Below are 19660 nucleotides of genomic sequence, written 5' to 3' on the forward strand. Positions count from 1 at the left end.
TGCATTTTAGGAACTTACTGAAGGCTACAAATTGTGTTACTTACTTCCCGACAACTTTTTACTGAATTCAATAAAAAAACAAACATCGACATGCCGAATATTCGTTTCACTATTTGTTATTTACGTGTTAAACAATTTTTTTTAAGAAAGTTGGTAATAAATATTATAGTGTCGTATTTTATATGTTAGGTTTACTAAAATTATAAATAGATAGCTGGCGAAACCTTAGGTACTTATAGGCGCTTATCCCAAGAGATATATAATATACAAAGCAAATACTATAATGTCCATTTAGAAGTCAAACGCAAACGCTAAAAATAAACTATGACTTCAATACTGTTAAAAAAACAGTTTAAGAATAACTGACCAAGAAAGCAAATAAAATTGTTTGAATTCCACATCTTTCTGTAAAATATATGGCTTCCTCGGGTAATTTGCACGTCTGTGTATATGAGCCAGTAACGTACTACGGCATGAAAAGTTCAAAGAAATGCATTTTAAATTCATTGCAGTAATTTAAAGCATCCAGATCCAGACATTCAATTTGTTGTATTTCAAGAGTGGATAACGCAAAATTGTAGTACCTATGTAATTGAATGAGCCGGTGCTCCTTGTATATGTTATATGCATTGACGTATATTAATGTCTAAGGACCGGCTAATGGGGCACTAAAAATCGTACTAGTTCAGCGGCGTTACTCACTAATTCCAGCCAGTCGTGCAGTCTAACGCAACTAGTGGCGACCAATAGCGCGCGTAATGCGAACTCGTCAACCAATCGCGCGCGTTGGCGAACTCATCAACCAATCGCGTTGTAGCGGTTTCACACCGCTGTACTGGCCCCTGTCATGCCTCATTTTTATTTCCCGTAAAGCCAGTCCCTAGATATTTATGTCAATGGTTATATGTAGGTACAATACATAATTATTGTCGTAATTGTCATTGCATGAATACTTATCGTTAAAAGTACTCTACCCTTTTAGGTCTTATTAAAACACTACGTTGTTCTGTAATTAGTCAAAGCAAAAGCTAGGTATCCCACAAAGTCATTCCTCTTATACAAGTATTTTAGTTAAAACAATTGTAAATATTAATATCCCCCTTGGCTTGTTAAATGTCTACTAAATTTTTTAATCTTTGTTATTATATTTGCCTTTGTATAAATGGACCTGACCCGACCTGAGTCTTCGAAAACCGATCCCGATTTATTTTAGGGCTTTAATTGTTAAATCCCGAGAGATCCAGAAAAATCTTCAAATAAACCTATTCAGTATAGCCAAGGTGAAAATTATGAAGGGCGTAGGGATAGGGGGACTATACCGGATAGTTAAGGTAGTTAGGTTATGATCCATTATTTTGAATCTGTCGGTCGCCGATCGTAAAGCCCGCCAGATCATGAAATGATCGTTCATCCACCGTAATATTGTCCAAGCGTTATCATTTGAAGATTAGCCTAGCCTTTGGATGCCTGTTCCAAAGCTTCAGCCAATGAAAGTATTTGATAAAAAAGCGGCCAAGTGCGAGTCGGACTCGCCCATGAAGGGTTCCGTATTTAGGCGATTTATGACGTATAAAAAAAACTACTTACTAGATCTCGTTCAAACCAATTTTCGGTGGAAGTTTACATGGTAATGTACATCATATATTTTTTTTAGTTTTATCATTCTCTTATTTTAGAAGTTACAGGGGGGGGGGGGGGGGGACACACACATTTTACCACTTTGGAAGTGTCTCTCGCGCAAACTATTCAGTTTAAAAAAAAATGATATTAGAAACCTCAATATCATTTTTGAAGACCTATCCATAGTAGACCTATCCATAGACCCCACACGTATAGGTTTGATGAAAAAAAAATTTTTGAGTTTCAGTTCGAAGTATGGGGAACCCCAAAAATTTATTGTTTTATTTTTATTTTTGTGTGAAAATCTTAATGCGGTTCACAGAATACATCTACTTACCAAGTTTCAACAGTATAGTTCTTATAGTTTCGGAGAAAAGTGGCTGTGACATACGGACGGACAGACAGACGGACAGACGGACAGACGGACAGACAGACAGACAGACAGACAGACATGACGAATCTATAAGGGTTCCGTTTTTTGCCATTTGGCTACGGAACCCTAAAAATGAATGAATATGAACTGAATAAACTTATGCCTAAACTTAGCTATATTTAAATTTTTTATTTAAATATTATTATATTGTTCAATTATACAATACTTCGGAAGCTTTAGAGCGATAAATACACTTTTTAAGTGCAGCAGAATTCTCTGACACCTCTTTTATTCTACTCTAGTGTGCAGTGAAAATATAATGACTTTCTCCGTGGAGAAATGTTTTCTGAGCACCGTTGTTTGCTAAGGGTGGTGGGTGTATTATGAAGCGAGCAGCGGCAGTCGCGGCTGGCCATGCGACGCGGCACATCGCTTGTGCCGACCCGCCGACGAGCGTCTGAAAACTTTCAGCCGCTTCCCGCCCAAAAGACATACGAAACTAAGTTTTAAGTAATTTTTAAATTGAATAGTTGTGTTTATAATACTGTACATGGTATGTTTAAAAAACCTGTTGAAAAAGGTAGATGGAAAAGTTTTTCGCAACTTTTAAATTGGGTGAGCTTAGTTAGAAGATAAGTGATTTAAATATCCAAAATTTAGCTTCATAATAGTGAATGTTATAAGTGTATAAATATATCAAGCGCTAAATGTTTTAAGTGCACATATCTGAGTGTATAAAATCACAGTTTGCAGAAATGATTTCTTTCAGAAGTGGCAAGGTTGAAAAATCTGTGCAATGTCAACTTTGGTTGTGAGTCTAATGTTGTTAATCGCAGTGTAAATACCGCGTAGCTAGTGCTCTGTGTGTGTTGAGTGTTATCACGGTAGGCCACGAAAGGCCTCGCTGCAAGAACAAAGGACCTATCTGTTATCAGCAACGATCCAGCTCTCCGCCGTGACCTCTTATCTCAACATGGATTCAAGGCAAGTGATGTTAAACTTATGTACACAACAGTAACGAAAAAAAAATGTTTTCGAAGTTAAAAATATCGATTGAGCAAATAATAACAATTTTAATACACTCTAAAATTACATCGGGACTATTCGGTACTGGTTTTGGGTAACGTAAGTCACAATCGAAAATCAGTAAAATTTATTAGGTACAATTTGGAGTTCTTAAACTTTCATTAGGTATGTTGTAAAACTTACGCAACTAATTATATTATTAAAGAATCTGTTATAAAATTCAAGATTTACTTTTACTTGCATTTATCTTGATTACCTACTTCTCGGTGCCTGTTTGAGGTAAAGTTCGGTATAGGTACATACCAGTGGCGGCGTGTCAAACATATCCATAGGCAAGCCGGGGCTAATTTGGCTTACAACATTTCCTTTACAACTCTGCTCAAACGTCCAAAAACAGGCAAGCCGGTGGGAATCGGCTTTTATGGACGCGCCGCCACTGGTACATACTTCCGTAATTTAATACAATAATATGTATAGGAAAAGTGATTTCATCTGACAATACAGTCAGAAGTCGACCAAAGGCTCTCCTCGATAAAAAAACCGCAATAATAACGAGTTCGGGTAATCAGAAAGGTCTAGACGCGGAATGGTAGGAGTTAATCTTAACTATTTTTGTTTGCCTGGTTTTTTGTTTCTTGTGGAATAAATTAGCACTGGGCCATTAGATTCAAACTTAATATAAAGATGCACCGGAGCTTTACTGTTGATTGCCACTCTCACTCTTAACCTTTTGGACGCCAATGACCGATATATCCGCACCGTAGGTTCAACGCCAAAGACCGATTAATCGGTCACATACCACAGAGCAACATAGACCTACATATGCATCAAGTTCAATTTCAGTTTTGACACTTCGGTGACGTGGCGTCAGCGTGACAGCTTTTGTGTTTGACACGGCGTCGAAAAGGTTAACAGCCAAATATCTCTAGCAATATCGAACAATGATTTCGGACAGTGGGTTCCGCACGTTTTCCTTATTATCTTCAACAAAGAATCCTTATGTTACTCCGACAGTTATTCTCGGTGAATGTATGTAAGCAAAATCTAATCTTCAAGCCCTAGGGGTCCAATTTTTATGATTTATTCTAATTTTATTTAGTATTCGTTTTTAGTTTAAATTTTATTTTATTTAGTTAAGTTTATTATTCTCTAGTGTTTAACAGCCTCCTTTATATAAGGTAACATTTATTCTAGAAACTTAAATATAAATTGTATATGGTTAAGTTAGTTTTTAGGGTTCCGTAGCCAAATGGCAAAAAACGGAACCCTTATAGATTCGTCATGTCTGTCTGTCTGTCTGTCTGTCCGTCTGTCCGTCTGTCTGTCCGTCCGTATGTCACAGCCACTTTTCTCCGAAACTATAAGAACTATACTGTTGAAACTTGGTAAGTAGATGTATTCTGTGAACCGCATTAAGATTTTCACACAAAAATAGAAAAAAAACAATAAATTTTTGGGGTTCTCCATACTTCGAACTGAAACTCAAAATTTTTTTTTTCATCAAACCCATACGTGTGGGGTATCTATGGATAGGTCTTCAAAAATGATATTGAGGTTTCTAATATCATTTTTTTCTAAACTGAATAGTTTGCGCGAGAGACACTTCCAAAGTGGTAAAATGTGTGTCCCCCCCCCTGTAACTTCTAAAATAAGAGAATGATAAAACTAAAAAAAATATATGATGTACATTACCATGTAAACTTCCACCGAAAATTGGTTTGAACGAGATCTAGTAAGTAGTTTTTTTTTATACGTCATAAATCGCCTAAATACGGAACCCTTCATGGGCGAGTCCGACTCGCACTTGGCCGCTTTTTTTAATGAACACGATCATTATTATTTCACACTAAAGTATTTATCTATCTTCTAGTCTCATCTACGAAACTAGCAATACATTATTGGGACTCAGACAGTAAACCATGTAAACAGCAGTTAAGTTCATCCATAAATTCGGCTACGTTTATTTTAATTATGCCGATTGCCGAAGCAAATAGAAAACGAAGCTACATCGCGCCGTAAATATTCAAAGATATCGTCTGCCGCGATATCTAAGGTAAACATTACATACCCAGTTGTGTCTCTAGCTGTTCCATTTATTTACATTTCTAATGCACGATTAAAGGAACCAGAGGGCCTACCGCGAACCACGTTCGACGTGTTGCCTCCCTGTCACACTTACGTACGAATTTACAAGTGCGACAGAGATGCAACAGGTCGAACGTGGTTCGCGGTAGGCCCTCAGACGGCCTAGCCAAGGTGACGATGCGCTTCGCTATCGAATCGATTTGTGTCTCTCTATCACTCGTCCATATTAGTGTGACAGTGACAGTTCCGCTTCGATGCTACGTAGCGTTAACGTCTGGCATGTTGTCTACGAGGCCAGGAGGTCGATTCTAATTTATATTTAGGTATTTTGTTTTTTGAGCCGGTTTTGATACGATCTTGACGATAGTGTTGGTAATTGGCGCGCATCTTACGCACAACTTACACTTCATTTCGCATCCATCAATGAGCGTGAGCGATTATCAAGGTCGTATCCAAATAAGACCAAAACCGTAACAAGTTTTTAAATCAGAATCGGGCTCAAGTGACCAGTATATATCGGGTGTTGCCTGTAACACGAGCAAATAATTAAAACATATATTGTACTCCTTAAACTATAAAACGTTTGTTAAACAACTTTTAAAAATTATGAATCCTTTAGACTTCCTCTTTTTCATACAAAATAAATATTGCCTTCAATGTACGCTGACATCAGTTGCTTGTCACGCTTTAAACGAAACAAAATTTGCAATACATTGCGCCTAAGAATAAACTTTAAAGTGTAATAAGAATAAAAAATAAGCTATTTTTAAAAGTTGCTGAACAAATATTGGTCAGTTTGAGAAGCATAGCCTACTGTTTTATTTATTGCTCCTTTTAAAGGAAACACCCTGTATATTCACTATTATATCAGCTGCTACAATTACGTAGTTACTGGCTGGCATCTTAATTAGTTACCTACATATCAATGTACTTGTCAGACCAACGGCTCTTGCACCTAAGCCTTATTCAAACACAACTTTTCTTTATCTTTTCTGCAAACGAAATGTGTTGATTACGGAAAACATAAAACACAAATATTATTTTCAGTAAAAACCTTCAATTTTATTTGTGTTGTCACTGTGCTGTACTTTTTTTTTAATGTTTTGTCATTCTACTTAACGACCGTTACTTAACGAACGAACTTTCCTAATGAGCGTTAACGACCCTCTATTAGACCCTAAATTAGAATTCAGTGTTAACAGCTGACGGTCTAGCTAAGATGACAATCGCACATCGTACGAAAAGTTACGTGATTATTTCTGTAAGTACATTATTTCGATTATCGTTGTCTATCAACGATCATCACTTGGCTAGGCCATCTGTCCGGGAAAATGTAGGGCTCTCACCATAAATACGAGTACATTGCATCCGCCAAAGCTTTGACAAATTTAATTAGCGTTTGAAACATCAATTTTACGTTATTAGAAACTTACAAGTCTAAATCCGGCCTTGAGCTATAACTATTAGAGCTGCTATTATCATGCTGTTCGGGCTGGATCGAGAAATTGGCCGAAAGAAACTAGAGCCTCTGACTTAAACTTCGTTTGTCAGAAATACGAAAGATCGAGCGGTTCTCGTAAGTACCTAACTATATATGCCTTTATAACCACCAAAACTTTGTCTCTGATAATTTAACTAGCCGTTGATAATCGTTTGTCCCTATCTTCTGTTAGGTAGTAAGAAATAAAAAACAGAGTTTGCTAAGTTTTATTTATAATTAATTTTTAACACACTCAGTTGGCGGTAACATAGAAATATTTCCCAATTTGACTCCTAAGAAGACAGAAACCTTCCGCTGTGTCCTCCTCTCCAAAAACCAGGTTTGACATTAGGTAATTGATAGTCATATTACGTCACGCCAAAGCAAATCTATAAATAGGCTATAATAGTGAGGAACTACCTATCCCATGTAGGTTTGTTCATTAGGTTATGACTTGCTAGCTTTATGGGGTGCGGTTTTTACCGCGTTTTTATATGTCTGAGGGCGAGCCGCTACTTGAGTTGGCTTTAACCATATATCAATATCACTTGACGTACTGAGTACATAATGCGACATCAGTCAAAAGTTTGGCAGACGGGCTTTGTAAAAGCCTGCTAATGAGTTTATTTACGAGTAACCGAATAAGGGACAGATTGAACGCTTTTGAAATGTGGACATGGAGAAGAAGGGAAGATATAAGCTGGAAAGAGAGGAAAACAAATACGGAAGTATTAGATTTGGTAGGTGAAAAGAGAACCTTGCTAAAAACGATTGAAAACAGAAGGGGAAACATTGGGCACATTGGGGCACCTGATACGGCATAGTTGAAGGAAGAATAGAAAAAAAGAGAGGCAGAGGAAGGCCGAGACGTGCGTTTTTGGAACAAGCTACAGAGAAAATCAGTGTAGTGACGTATCAGGAGCTCAAAATAGTGGCAGAGAGAAGAACGGAATGGCGATTACTCCACCGATAAGAGCCAGGCTCTTGAAATTGTGATGATGTGATAATGAGCTGAATGCGTGGTGCGGTCACGTATGGTGGAAGAGTCGTCGTTTTCTCTGAATTAGAGGAAGCTAAGCGGAAACTTGGTGGACAACTCCTCAGAATCCTCAGATACAAAGATGTACAATGTGGAATTCTGGAGCAATTTGGAGTAAACTAGGCACATTTTACGCTATGTCTCAATAACAGAACATACCTACGAAATGAGAATTCTAACTTTGCATTAAGTACCATAGAAAAATAGTTGCCAATACAACTAGACTTTTGGCAAACTTTCTTCCCTTATATGTGTAACAAACAATATCCATGCGTGCATGTCCTAAGACGGATCGAGTTACAAATTTGTTGTTCTAAATACGATAATAACATGATTGATATCGCTTCTTAGCCTAAAAAAGGCGACAATAGACATCGCAAAGTATAAGTACCTATAGTCGGCCTCCAGGACTTTTATTTTGATTGCTTTCCAGGTATATATTTAGCATTGAACTGGCATAAATCCATGCTCACGATCCGTAACAATTTTTCGTAATAGGCGATCCCTCTATGCAAACTTGTAAATGATCGGTATAATAAAACCAAGCTTTTATAGATTTTCTGAGGCTTTGGCTGAATTGTATTTTGCCATTCTCTTTGCTAGCTTATATTATGAAAATCCCGTCGATTACTTTGAGCATTAAGTCATAATGGATGGAACAATAGCCGATAATACTTTGATAATGTCTTTTAAGGGAATTATTCTAGTGAACTCTACCTTTTTAAATGTATTAAGATTTTTTTTAGAGCTGATGCTGCATGATAATTTGATAATGATAAGAAATTATAAATAATGACTCTTAAGGTGCTTATTATGATCAGATATTTAGGTATTGCATATGTATGTGTCGAGACTGTCTCACGGTGATTTAACTGATCTGTATTCACTCACACGCGTCGAATTAGTGTCTAAAGAGGTTAATTTAAGCGTCGTGTTATACATATAAAGGATACAGAGGCGTCAAACATTCGTTGCTGAGTGTTGTTTGAAGATTAGATTTACACCTGTTCTTCAACTTTGAATACGATGGCATTGTTGGAGTTGTTGGTGTATCATATACGGTATACATACATTAAGGTCTCTGCCCACTACACCGTATCATACCATGACCGTGCTATGAACGTGTCAGGCAAAAAAATATCTTTGTATTAAAAAGTATGAGACTATGCCCACTAGCCCGTTCCGACACCGACCATACCCGTAGCGTGCCATGCACGGACCGTCAAAATTTGTCGGCGAGGATATTTTGCCGGTGCCGAAACGCTCCGTGCATGGCAGGCAACGTTGCTAGAACGGTGCGTGCAGGCGGCGAAACGGTGAGCATACGGGTTATAACCGCGTATGGTGACCGTTCTAAGCCCGTTATAAACGCGTTGCCATATTTATTTGCTCGCTCTTGCCAGTCTAAAACTGTCAGTCTTCTAAAACTGACACGTTTAACACGCACGTTAATTTGAATAATAAATTGGATGACAAAAAGTAATAGTCCGAAAATACGAATTTTTAAACAATTTAAATATTTTTTTTGTCAAAAGTATTCGATTGCTCTTCCTAAAAGTCTGGCTCAGGCGAAAACACAGATGAAACTATATTATACAAATACGGTAACGCCGGGTATGAACGCTGATACTACGGGGATTATAGGCGGATGCTACGGGGATGATATGCGGATGCTACGGGGATGATACACAGTTACTACGGTCACTAAACCCGTTATGCACGGATATGAAACGATGTGGACACGGTGTAGTGGGCATAGTAGTCCGTGTCGCGTTACATTCCGTGCTTGATACGTTCATAGCACGGTCATGGTACGTATGATACGGTGTAGTGGGCAGAGACCTTTAGAAGTTTTATATTCATTTATCGCATACAAATTTAACATATGTATTATTAATAAGGTTTTTCTTTTAATAAATATTATTCTTATTCTTATTCTTATTCTTACATATGTAATTTTGAACGAGCCCGATAGTATAAACTTAATAAAGCTTATGTTGTGGAAACTAGACGACGATATACGATGACACAGTTTAATTGCAGTGACGTTTAATGACATTATTAACAATTCCCGGACTTTCCAAATATTTGACACCTATAGTTTGCTTGCCGATGATGACGCAATTAATTTAACCCTGATTGATGAACCTATTTGTAATATGATTTAGAACATTACCTATATAATACTACGGTAATTATTTAGGTATATATACGGTAATTATTTAGGTAGTATGTTTGAACATGTAGGCTACATACAATTGTAGTTGTTAGCCAACAATGGCAAATAACCATTGATATAGTATAAAGAACTGGATATCCAATCAGCCGCCAAAAATGGCCCCACAAAAGTGATGTCAAAACAGATCATGCATTACTTTTTCGTTTAGTCTTGTTTGAAACGCTCAAATGTGAAGTTGTCAACAATTACGAAATGTGCCGTTAAAATATGTAAAAATAACAATGATAAAACAAGGAAAAAGGATGGAATGTATTTCTTTCGGTTAGTTCTTTGGATAGCATTACATAATTTATGTAATCTGGTGGTAATTTTATGGTTTTGAATAAATTAATTTGTTAGTACCAAAGAAGGGATGTCAAGGAACAAAAATCTAATGAGTCGATGTGAGGTCAATTTTTTTATATTTTTATATGGAATTCATAAGAAATAATATTATGTTTAAATTCAAGATTTCCATGAAAACCTATGCGACGTGCAAAGTGGACTGCTATTTAATTATAGCAAGAGATAGGGGTGATGCAGTTTTAAACAAGGCAAAATGGCACTTGTGTGTTCGGCCCATTTCCCTGTTTCCGACATATACACCACCAATAAGGGCTTATATCGACTAACTGTAAATGCTAAACCTGTCGGAACACAGTGACAACCACCGGATTTTTTTTATAAAGTATAGGTAGACTTCATAAAAAAAATCCAATCAATATCTAAATGTCCCCGTGCACCCGTGCTATGAGTAAATGTAGATCTTAAATACACAGTTATTTAATAAGTAGAATTTATTTCAAGGAAATTAGTATTTAAAGACGTATACTTACGAATTAAAAATTTAATTTGTTTGAATTTGAACCACGAATTAATTTTATTTGAGCTCCCGATTAAATTAAATTTGTTTTATTTATTACTTCAATTGGTTTTCCTGTACAGTAATACATATTAAAGTGTACCAAAGTGACTCCATTCGTTCATTATTCTCATTTGACGTTGTTTGACGTAAATACGTTACGTTTAGTGCCATCGGACTAAATTTTTTAACAGTGTTGGTACTTATGTTTGCAAATTTGACACTTAATGCTTACGACATTAAGCTCTTTTCTGTACGAAACATTTATCTTGACTCAAAATTTACGTAAGCGTTTTTATCATCAATGCAAATGGTGCGAAACGTCATTGGGATCCACATTTCTTGACGTTTTTGTTCTGCTTTGTGTGTCTATTTCTTTTATATTAAGTCAGTGCAAATAACGGGCATATTGAGTTACAAAACAATCAAAATATTGCAAAGATTCTGGTTATTTAAAGTTTGATATTGATTACGTATACCAGAAAAAAAAATAGTTCGTACTAATACCAATTTTGTACCTTATTATGATTTGTCACTAGGTATGTGTAAACAATTTAAAAGCAGTTTTATCCCATACTCAAAATGGACTACTTAAACATTTTTAGCACTGTTTATAAACTCACCAAATCTATAATGTTGCTTACCCCGGTGAAAGCGCGATCGTAAAACATTAAAGAAACGATAAAAGAAAGAATGTATATTTTGGCAGGATTTCCTTAAACAAACAGGTAATACAAACTTATTTATTTGATATCGACCAAAATAATGTATATACCTAGGCACTCGTGACTCGTCATTCTTTAAATGATTGCTACCAAATTGTGTCTAGGCTTGTAATAAATATTAACATGGTGTAATAAATATTAACTTTTTTGTCATAGTGGCGATAGAAATTTCAGCTCTCTGTTTGTTACGGTTCTAGAGACTCATTTTCACTATTAATCGGGTTCTTTTAGTAAATCGGCCCTTACATTAAATAGACTGCGTGTTTTTTTTTGTGAGAACCTGATAGGTACCTAATTTTCGGTATCAGATTAGAACATAGATCTGTTTGAAAACATATAACAAAAAAAACCCTAATAGATACACAACAGCAGCTAAAATATGCAAATAGACAAAATGACTAATTTTTAAAAATGTAATATACCTAATTATTTGTACTAGTTTTTAATTGATGATTTTTGTTACAGTACAACCACTTCTTCTCAAGATGACGACGCGGACTGGCCGAGAAGCATTTTATTCGAAGAGTACTTAAGTCAAAATGGCACACTAAACACTACGCTGGGTTAGTACCTTAGTATTTACTTAACTATATTAACTAACTTTATGAGGATGCTATATTTATTTAACCTTTAACATGAAAGTCGTAAATTTTACAATTGCCAAGATTGTGTTCTCTTGTTCCTTGAATGACAGAGCAAATTTATGACGTCACCTGAGCTGCACAATATTGCTATATATAGGCTGTTTTGAAACAAAACTCACCAATTATTTTACTATGATGATTTATTTATCCAACATGAATTTACCAGGAGTAATCTTCTTATAACTACTGTTCACAAACCGTCCACAACCTCGTCCGTCAACCGTTATAGTACATTAGTTACATTATATACCTAGGGAGGTGAATTCGTAAATGCCCCAGATCACAGGTGTTTGTGGCCCGAACCGGTGAGGGCCATAAATATGCGATCTGGGGCTTTACGAATTACCGCCCGTGGTTTGTCTAAAGTTTCACGTCTTGCCTTGGCCAGGAAGTGAGATTTTCTTCTCGGGACGAAAATCCCACTTACGGGCTAGGTGATGTAAACTTCTTTTTCTCCATTCAACGCCCAATCGTTTACATTATTCTTAATCTTAAGTACCCTCCTTTGTTATTTTTTTATTTTCAACCACAGAGAAGGAAGCACTATATAACACCAGTGTTGCCACATTAAACTTATAAATTACCCAAATAATCAAATAAATATTTAAAAATCATGACAATTTAATATTGCAGTATTATTTTATGTGGCCGTTAGATTACATAACATTGTCTGGGCCATTTTATTTTGAGTGGAATTCTACCAGGATTGAATAGAGTAAAACATTATTTGTTCAGACAGAAAAACGATATATATGTCGCAGTCGGATCGTATAATCCGCCGTATTACATTACGGCTAGCCATTTTCTAAAACAGGGGCGTTTTGAAATGCGGCGGTTTAACGATTAGCCAGATTGAATGCGGCTGAATGAGAATCCGCCGGAATGTATTCGGCGCCATACGTTCTTCAACACGGCTAGCCGTAATGTAATACAGCGAGTCATTAGCCGCCGCTTTGTCAGTTTTTAGTTCCCATTTTTAACACTCGTGGCGCTGCCTGACATAACAACAAACTATGAAAAACGCTGGGGTGTCCATTAGGGTGTTTCACTTTTGTATGGAGAAAAAAAGTTGTGATATTTTTCCTGACTTTGCTCACCAATCGAGTCTCCCCACTCTAAAAACTATCTATTTCAATTTTCATAATAATCGATTAACGTTTAAAGGTTGCACAAATTGAAAATGTGGAGGGAGAACCCCATACATTGCGTGAAAATTAACAATTTTTTTTAATAACAAAATATAATGATTTGATACTAAAATCTAATGAAAAAACTGAATTTTGCGTCTAAAACACGATAAAACCACTTTTCCTTTGGAAACAGGTAGAAAATCTGAAAAATCTTAATTAGAACATTTATCAAGTACCAAAATCCATGTTAACTACTAATTTTAAAATTGATTTATATGTAGAAGGTTCAGTATCACACTACTCACCGCTTTGATGGTAGCCGCTTAAACCATTTTCTACCCTCCGATGTAGAGTTGTTGGTTATTTGAGAAAACTTTGTTGATGTTGTGCAACCTCTAAATATTCGCCGATTTTAATTTTTTTTGGTATATAATATTTTTTAATCAGGAAGAACCAGAATTCGAGCAAAGTCAGGTGAAAATCGAAAATTCGGAAAAATTAAACACCCTAGTGTCCATCAAATCTGGAGTTCGTCGGACTGTTTCTTTTCAAAAAACATTTCCTTCGCAACTTAACTAGACGGAGCCCCGCTTCGCGGGGCTCCTATTTCTGGGCGGTTTGCCCTTCGGGCATCTGAAGCTACCTAACGAACCTAACCTACCTACCTATTGATTTAGTGAGATGTCCGTGAAAACATAACACTTTGGGGAAAAAAGCGAAGGTAGGTAAGTAGGTTAGGTTCGTTAGGTAGCTTCAGATGCCCGAAGGGCAAACCGCCCAGAAATGTTTTGAAAAAGAAACACATGTAGTGCGGTGAGACCATGGTAAAAATAACTTAAATTGCAAACATTTTCAAACTCCGGTTACGTAGGCGACCGAAAGAACTGGTCACTCTACAATCTAAATAGTATTACGATGCGGCTAAACGTGGGCCGCCTTATTGAAGAACGTATCGCAATGACAATCCGGCTAATCGTCGAACCGCCGCATTTCAAAACGCCCCTGTTTTAGAAAACGGCTAGCCGTAATGTAATACGGCGGATTATACGATCTGACTACGACATATATATTCATTTGTTCAAGTAAACTGACAAAATAGAAAACCACAGACAAAACCAAATAGGTAGTCGCCAGCTCATGGCATAAGGTTTACAACCTGTTTGGTTTATAGGTAAGTTCCAACTGGAATAAAAGCTCTCAAACTATCAGGCAGCTAAATCCGTGGGATGCTCTCATATAACGAGGAATTTTAGTTGCTTCGCAAGGACTTCCTTTTGTGGCACTTCTGCATATGTAATGAAATACTCTATTTCCGGAAAGTTTGATGACAACGGCAAATCCTCATTACATTCAGCTTAACCTGTGTGATAATACTTCGCTATTGCTCGGTTAATTTCAGTTTTCAATGTATTTTGTCAGTTAATTGGAGTACTCAATAGGAGTAGTTACTGCATTTTGTATTTTACTAATTTTATTTCTTATTGGTTTTTATCTACATACGATTACATTTATCTACATACGTTTGCCCAGCCAGTAGACATTACTTCGACAAAATAGGGTGACTGGTTATTGGCCACTACATAAAATAATTGGCCACTCTTAAAAATAAGGCTTCAATTGGCTTGTATCTCTCAGATTTGTTAGGAGTGTCCAATTACTATGTAGTGGCCAATTAAACTATAGCAGTCACCCTATGGCTCCAAAACCTATTGAAGTTTTTAACTTTTTTTCAATTAAATACTGTCCATTAACAAAAAACGGTGTACGGTCTAGTCTATGTATATTGTACAAATTGTATATTGATATTTTTCAGTTAGTTATTGCACAGGGTAAGCTTTATTTTGTATAGTATAGACTTTTTTTTTAATACTGTAAACAAACTAATTTACTTCCATTAACAACGTAATCTCGCACTTTTGAAGTCAAACATGGTCCTATCATTAATTTATGTACTTAACCTAAACCTTGTATTTACACTTACTTACCTATATTGTGCCTACATTATCTGATAATTTGAATATATAGTTTTTTAGGGTACCGTACCTCAAAAGGATAAAACGGAACCCTTATAGGATGACTTTGTTGTCCGTCCACGTGCGTCCGTCCGTCTGTCTGTCTGCAAATACCTTTATGTCTGTCAGATCTCGGGAAGGCGTGAAGGTATCGAGTTGAAGTTAAAACCATATACCTACTCAGTCTTTAGTCACTTCAAGCTGTGAAAAAAATCTAACTTCTACGTTAACGTAAAAAAAAAATACGGCCGTTTATGCCATAATAAACGTATAAATATTTCGACACACTCAATAGGGTACTCCCCGTTGACCTAGCCTAGAACTATGAAATTTGGCAAGTAATATCGTCTTAGACTACAAGTACAGGAAGAAATCAGAAAACTATAAATTTGTGAAAAAAAATACAAGATAAATTTGAATGTAACCCTCGGTGGGCGAATCCGATTCGCACTTGTCAGATTGCTTTTATCCCGGATTTAATCACTATTAAGGGGTATAGGGGGTGGCAGAATAAACAATTTTAAAGTCTTTATCGTTTCAGAAACGTTGTACGACGTGCCGACGGGCATGATCGTGCTCCTGTCGTTCCTGTACGGCTCGATATCGGTGCTCGCCGTCGTTGGCAACCTCCTCGTGATGTGGGTGGTCGCCACCTCGAGACGGATGCAGAGCGTCACCAACTGCTACATAGCGAACTTGGCGCTTGCTGACATCGTTATTGGACTCTTTGCTGTACCGTTTCAGGTGCGTCAGTTACTTTGCTCAAAATGTTTTATTTTATTTTTTTATTTTAAATTATTTTATTTATTTAAGGATCACCAACGGATAATACATCTACACAATTACATAGGAACAAGGACATTTAACATTAACAGATGCTTAGACACTTATAGGTGACCACAGCTCACACGCGTACATATCAAAGAGAGTATACAATACATATGATAATGGTTTCGTATATTTTACAAGTTTGGAATGCAAAAATGTACAGTCAAGGAATTTTATTTACCTATATACCATTTTGTACCTCGTCGCAGTGACCGTCAATATGAAAGCTGCTAGAGATTATTAGAGATGCCACGAATATTCGGCAACATTTGGTATTCGGCCGAATGTTGCCTACTATTCGGCCGAATACAGAATATATCTTACACATACCTACCTAAAAAGATAAATTACACAATAAAAATAACCGCAAACCACTAAATTAAATATTTAAAATTATTTTTTGCCGGGGAGCCGAGAGGCCTCGTCGGCGATGGCGGGATAACTTGTACTCCTTCTTGAGAGGCTGGCCAGATATTGCACTAAATAGAGACGAGTGGAGGAAGAGGGGGGAGGCCTTTGCCCAGCAGTGGGACACAGTGGGCTCTGAATAATAATAAATAATAATAATATATTTTTTGGAAAGATGTTATATACAAAGACTGTTTTTTTGAGCATTTGTTGGTTACTAATAGTTTGATTTTTATCATGGGTTCGATTTTATTGACTCTGCCTATATTCACTAGTTCTGAGCAACAAAAAATAAATCTTAGCAAACGCTGTGCATTGTTGGCTAACAGTTACCATTATAAATGGACTCAAAATGTACAAATGTTATGCCGAATATTCGGTCGCCGAATATTCGGGGCTTCGGCCGAAAGAGGGGCCGAATATTCGGTATTCGGCCAAAACTACTATTCGCGGCATCTCTAGTCTATATTATTGTCACTTTTACTCAAATATGAAAATCAGTTATAATTAACTCAGCATGCACCCTTTGACGCTACGCGTATCGTGTGCGGCGCGGCATCGTGAACCTTGTCGGAATGCACAAAGATTGATTGCTATCCCGCAGGATATTGGGCTGGCTGTTTCATAAATCATAATGTACATTCCGTCTGATCTGATTTAATACCGCTAATTTCTATGGGACAGCGAATTTTATTTCGCATTTTCGGCATTGGTCCAAGTTGTTCAGTAATTATGACTTATAAATTCACTACGCAGAATATGGCTGGTGAAAAAAAATAACAGCCCTGTATCTTAACTATCAGGGATGTTGCGGATGCCGATTTTTTGACATCCGCGGATGCAGATGCGGATTTTTAAAGGCTCACATCCGCGGATGCGGATGTCATGATAGGTACATAAAAACGTCAAATATTACATTTTAGTAATTTTTATTTCAAAAAACCGGCCAAGTGCGAGTCGGACTCGCGTTCCAAGGGTTCCGTACATTAAGTCCGACTCACGCTTGACTGCTAATTTCTAATAGGTTTATTGGCTAATGACTAAATTACCTAGCAGTCTAGCACTTACGCCGATGCTAAGACGTTCCTGTACCGACCTGTTCCACATCCGCATCCGCATTAAATCCGCATCGTTTATATACGGATGCGGATGCAGATGCGGATGTTGAAAATAATGCGGAAGTTCCGCGGTTGCGGATGCGGATGCGGATATTCGCAACATCCCTGATAGTTATCATAATACTAAATACAATTTATACATAATATATTCAGCATTAACATACTGAGAAAATCATATATTATTATTATTAATGTTATTTATTATCGCATGTCTCGTATTAAATATTACAACAATAAAAAAAGCGCTTACATGCATGTTGTTTCTTAATATCAAATTGAGATCAAATTTTGAAACTTCGAATGGTGCACTAGTAAACGAGCAAAGCAGTTAAGTAAAGAAGGAGGAAGGTTTATTAAATTTCACTTGTCCAGCCCCTTGAAACCTTTCTCAACCTTGGCCAATTTTCTGGGATACCTACAACTGTAACTCGTTTTTCCTTATTGGATTTAGGCGGTTGAGATTTCGGGCACGTGTAAATGTGACTTAAGGGAATTCCTCAGGCAAAAAGCCGCATAAAACAAAGGAACACATTTTATTGGCGTAGTAGGCACGTCGGAGACAGACAACAGTTAACACGTTCACTGCCAAGAATACTTATCATTGTTCATTTTGTACTGGAAATGGGGCGCCCGGCTCCGGAAGTGTTTTTAAGCACTCGTATGCTGGAACGCGGAGTAAACTATTTGAAAAATCGCGGCACATGGGAGGTAAAGTACCTACCTGTGGTGGTCTTCAAAGCTAGATTACGCAAGTGGCATCTTGGTCATACATTTTATTCAGTAAAAGAGTTCTACGAACGAACTATATAATTTTTCTTGTCAGAATTTAAATTTTTTACTGTTATATTTAAATGTGTAGATTTAAATAAATAAAAAATGTTCCAATTTATTTTTAATTCGATATAGAATGTACCTACCTGACATGTAACTTGGCGTTATTAATAAATTATTTCTATTTGTATTTGTACATCATATTGTTCTCATTAACCTTTTGGACGCCAATGACCGATATACCCGCACCGTAGGTTCAACGCCAAAGACCGATTAATCGGTCACAGACCACAGAGCAACATAGACCTACGTGCATTGCATAAAGTTCAATTTCAGTTTTGACACTTCGGTGACGTGGCGTCAGGCGTGACAGCTCGAAAAGGCGTCGAAAAGGTTAATAATATGAACACAGTTCAGTCATTGGAAAATACGTAGAAATAACCATAATAAAATACGTAAGAAAACGAAGAACAAAAATCAATAAGAAAGAAACTTTTTTACTACAGACACTAACTAGTTTTGAAAGTATTGAGACCAAGCTAACCATAATATTAGTACAAATATATTTTGTCTCGTGCCAGTGTCACAGTGCGTCTCAGATTTTATGTACGAAATGTCCGCTAGGTACCTTTTCGCTCTCTCTTTTCTTTTCGCTTTTCGGTGAAGAAAAACGTGGCGAGGAAATAATCCCAATAGGTACGACCTAATTGCCCCTCTGGGTTGCAAGATCAGATTTGCTGCCGATGCTTATGATAACTAGGCTTTTATTCTGAAAAGAGATTTTATTCTGAAAGTTACATGGTAAGTAGAGACAAACCAAAGAAAGTCTGCAGCGCAATAATTTGACATCGAATTAAAAAACTACATATGGCAATGTTTTTTAAGCAGTCAGTAAACGTCATGCACTATGGTATGTGTTTGTCAAAATCGTTTAAATATTCATTGTGTTTTGTGATGAACGGAATAAACATGGTGAAACCTTACAAAACCGGCGTGCGGGAGTTACTTTTCCGCATGACGAATAATTTTACACTTGTAAAAAGTCAGCACGAGGCGATTCAAGCTGAAAAACGACAATGTTTACAAAATTTGGAGTTGATGACGGGTAAGTGGAATGTAACATCTTAATACTTCACCATATGTACCTACTTAGATAATATAATATTGGTTTACACTAAGGTTTCACAGCAAATTGAACACACCTAATAGGTATAGGCATACTTATGAACTTCCTCTAACATTTCGAGAAACTCATTGGTACTAGCCGGGTTTTGAGCTCGAACGAACCCACAACCTCCATGCTTATGCTCACGGCATGGGT

The 19660-nt window shown here is 36.8% G+C and overlaps 2 protein-coding genes across 2 annotated transcripts in view; one reads left to right on the plus strand and one right to left on the minus strand.

Moving 5' to 3' along the window:
• LOC134650479 (uncharacterized) overlaps positions 1–19660 on the minus strand; it is a 166278-nt gene that overhangs the window by 63080 nt on the left and 83538 nt on the right. The gene's annotated exons all lie outside the window — the stretch shown is intronic.
• LOC134650480 (neuropeptide Y receptor type 2-like) overlaps positions 1–19660 on the plus strand; it is a 61721-nt gene that overhangs the window by 22152 nt on the left and 19909 nt on the right. The window contains exons 2-3 of the mRNA XM_063505436.1: positions 11894–11991; positions 15756–15958. Of these exons, the coding sequence (XP_063361506.1) occupies positions 11894–11991; positions 15756–15958 (301 nt within the window). The remainder of the gene's footprint in view (positions 1–11893; positions 11992–15755; positions 15959–19660) is intronic.

This window comes from Cydia amplana, chromosome 8 (genome assembly GCF_948474715.1).
Source record: "Cydia amplana chromosome 8, ilCydAmpl1.1, whole genome shotgun sequence".
In the NCBI taxonomy this organism is placed as follows: Eukaryota; Metazoa; Arthropoda; class Insecta; order Lepidoptera; family Tortricidae; genus Cydia; species Cydia amplana.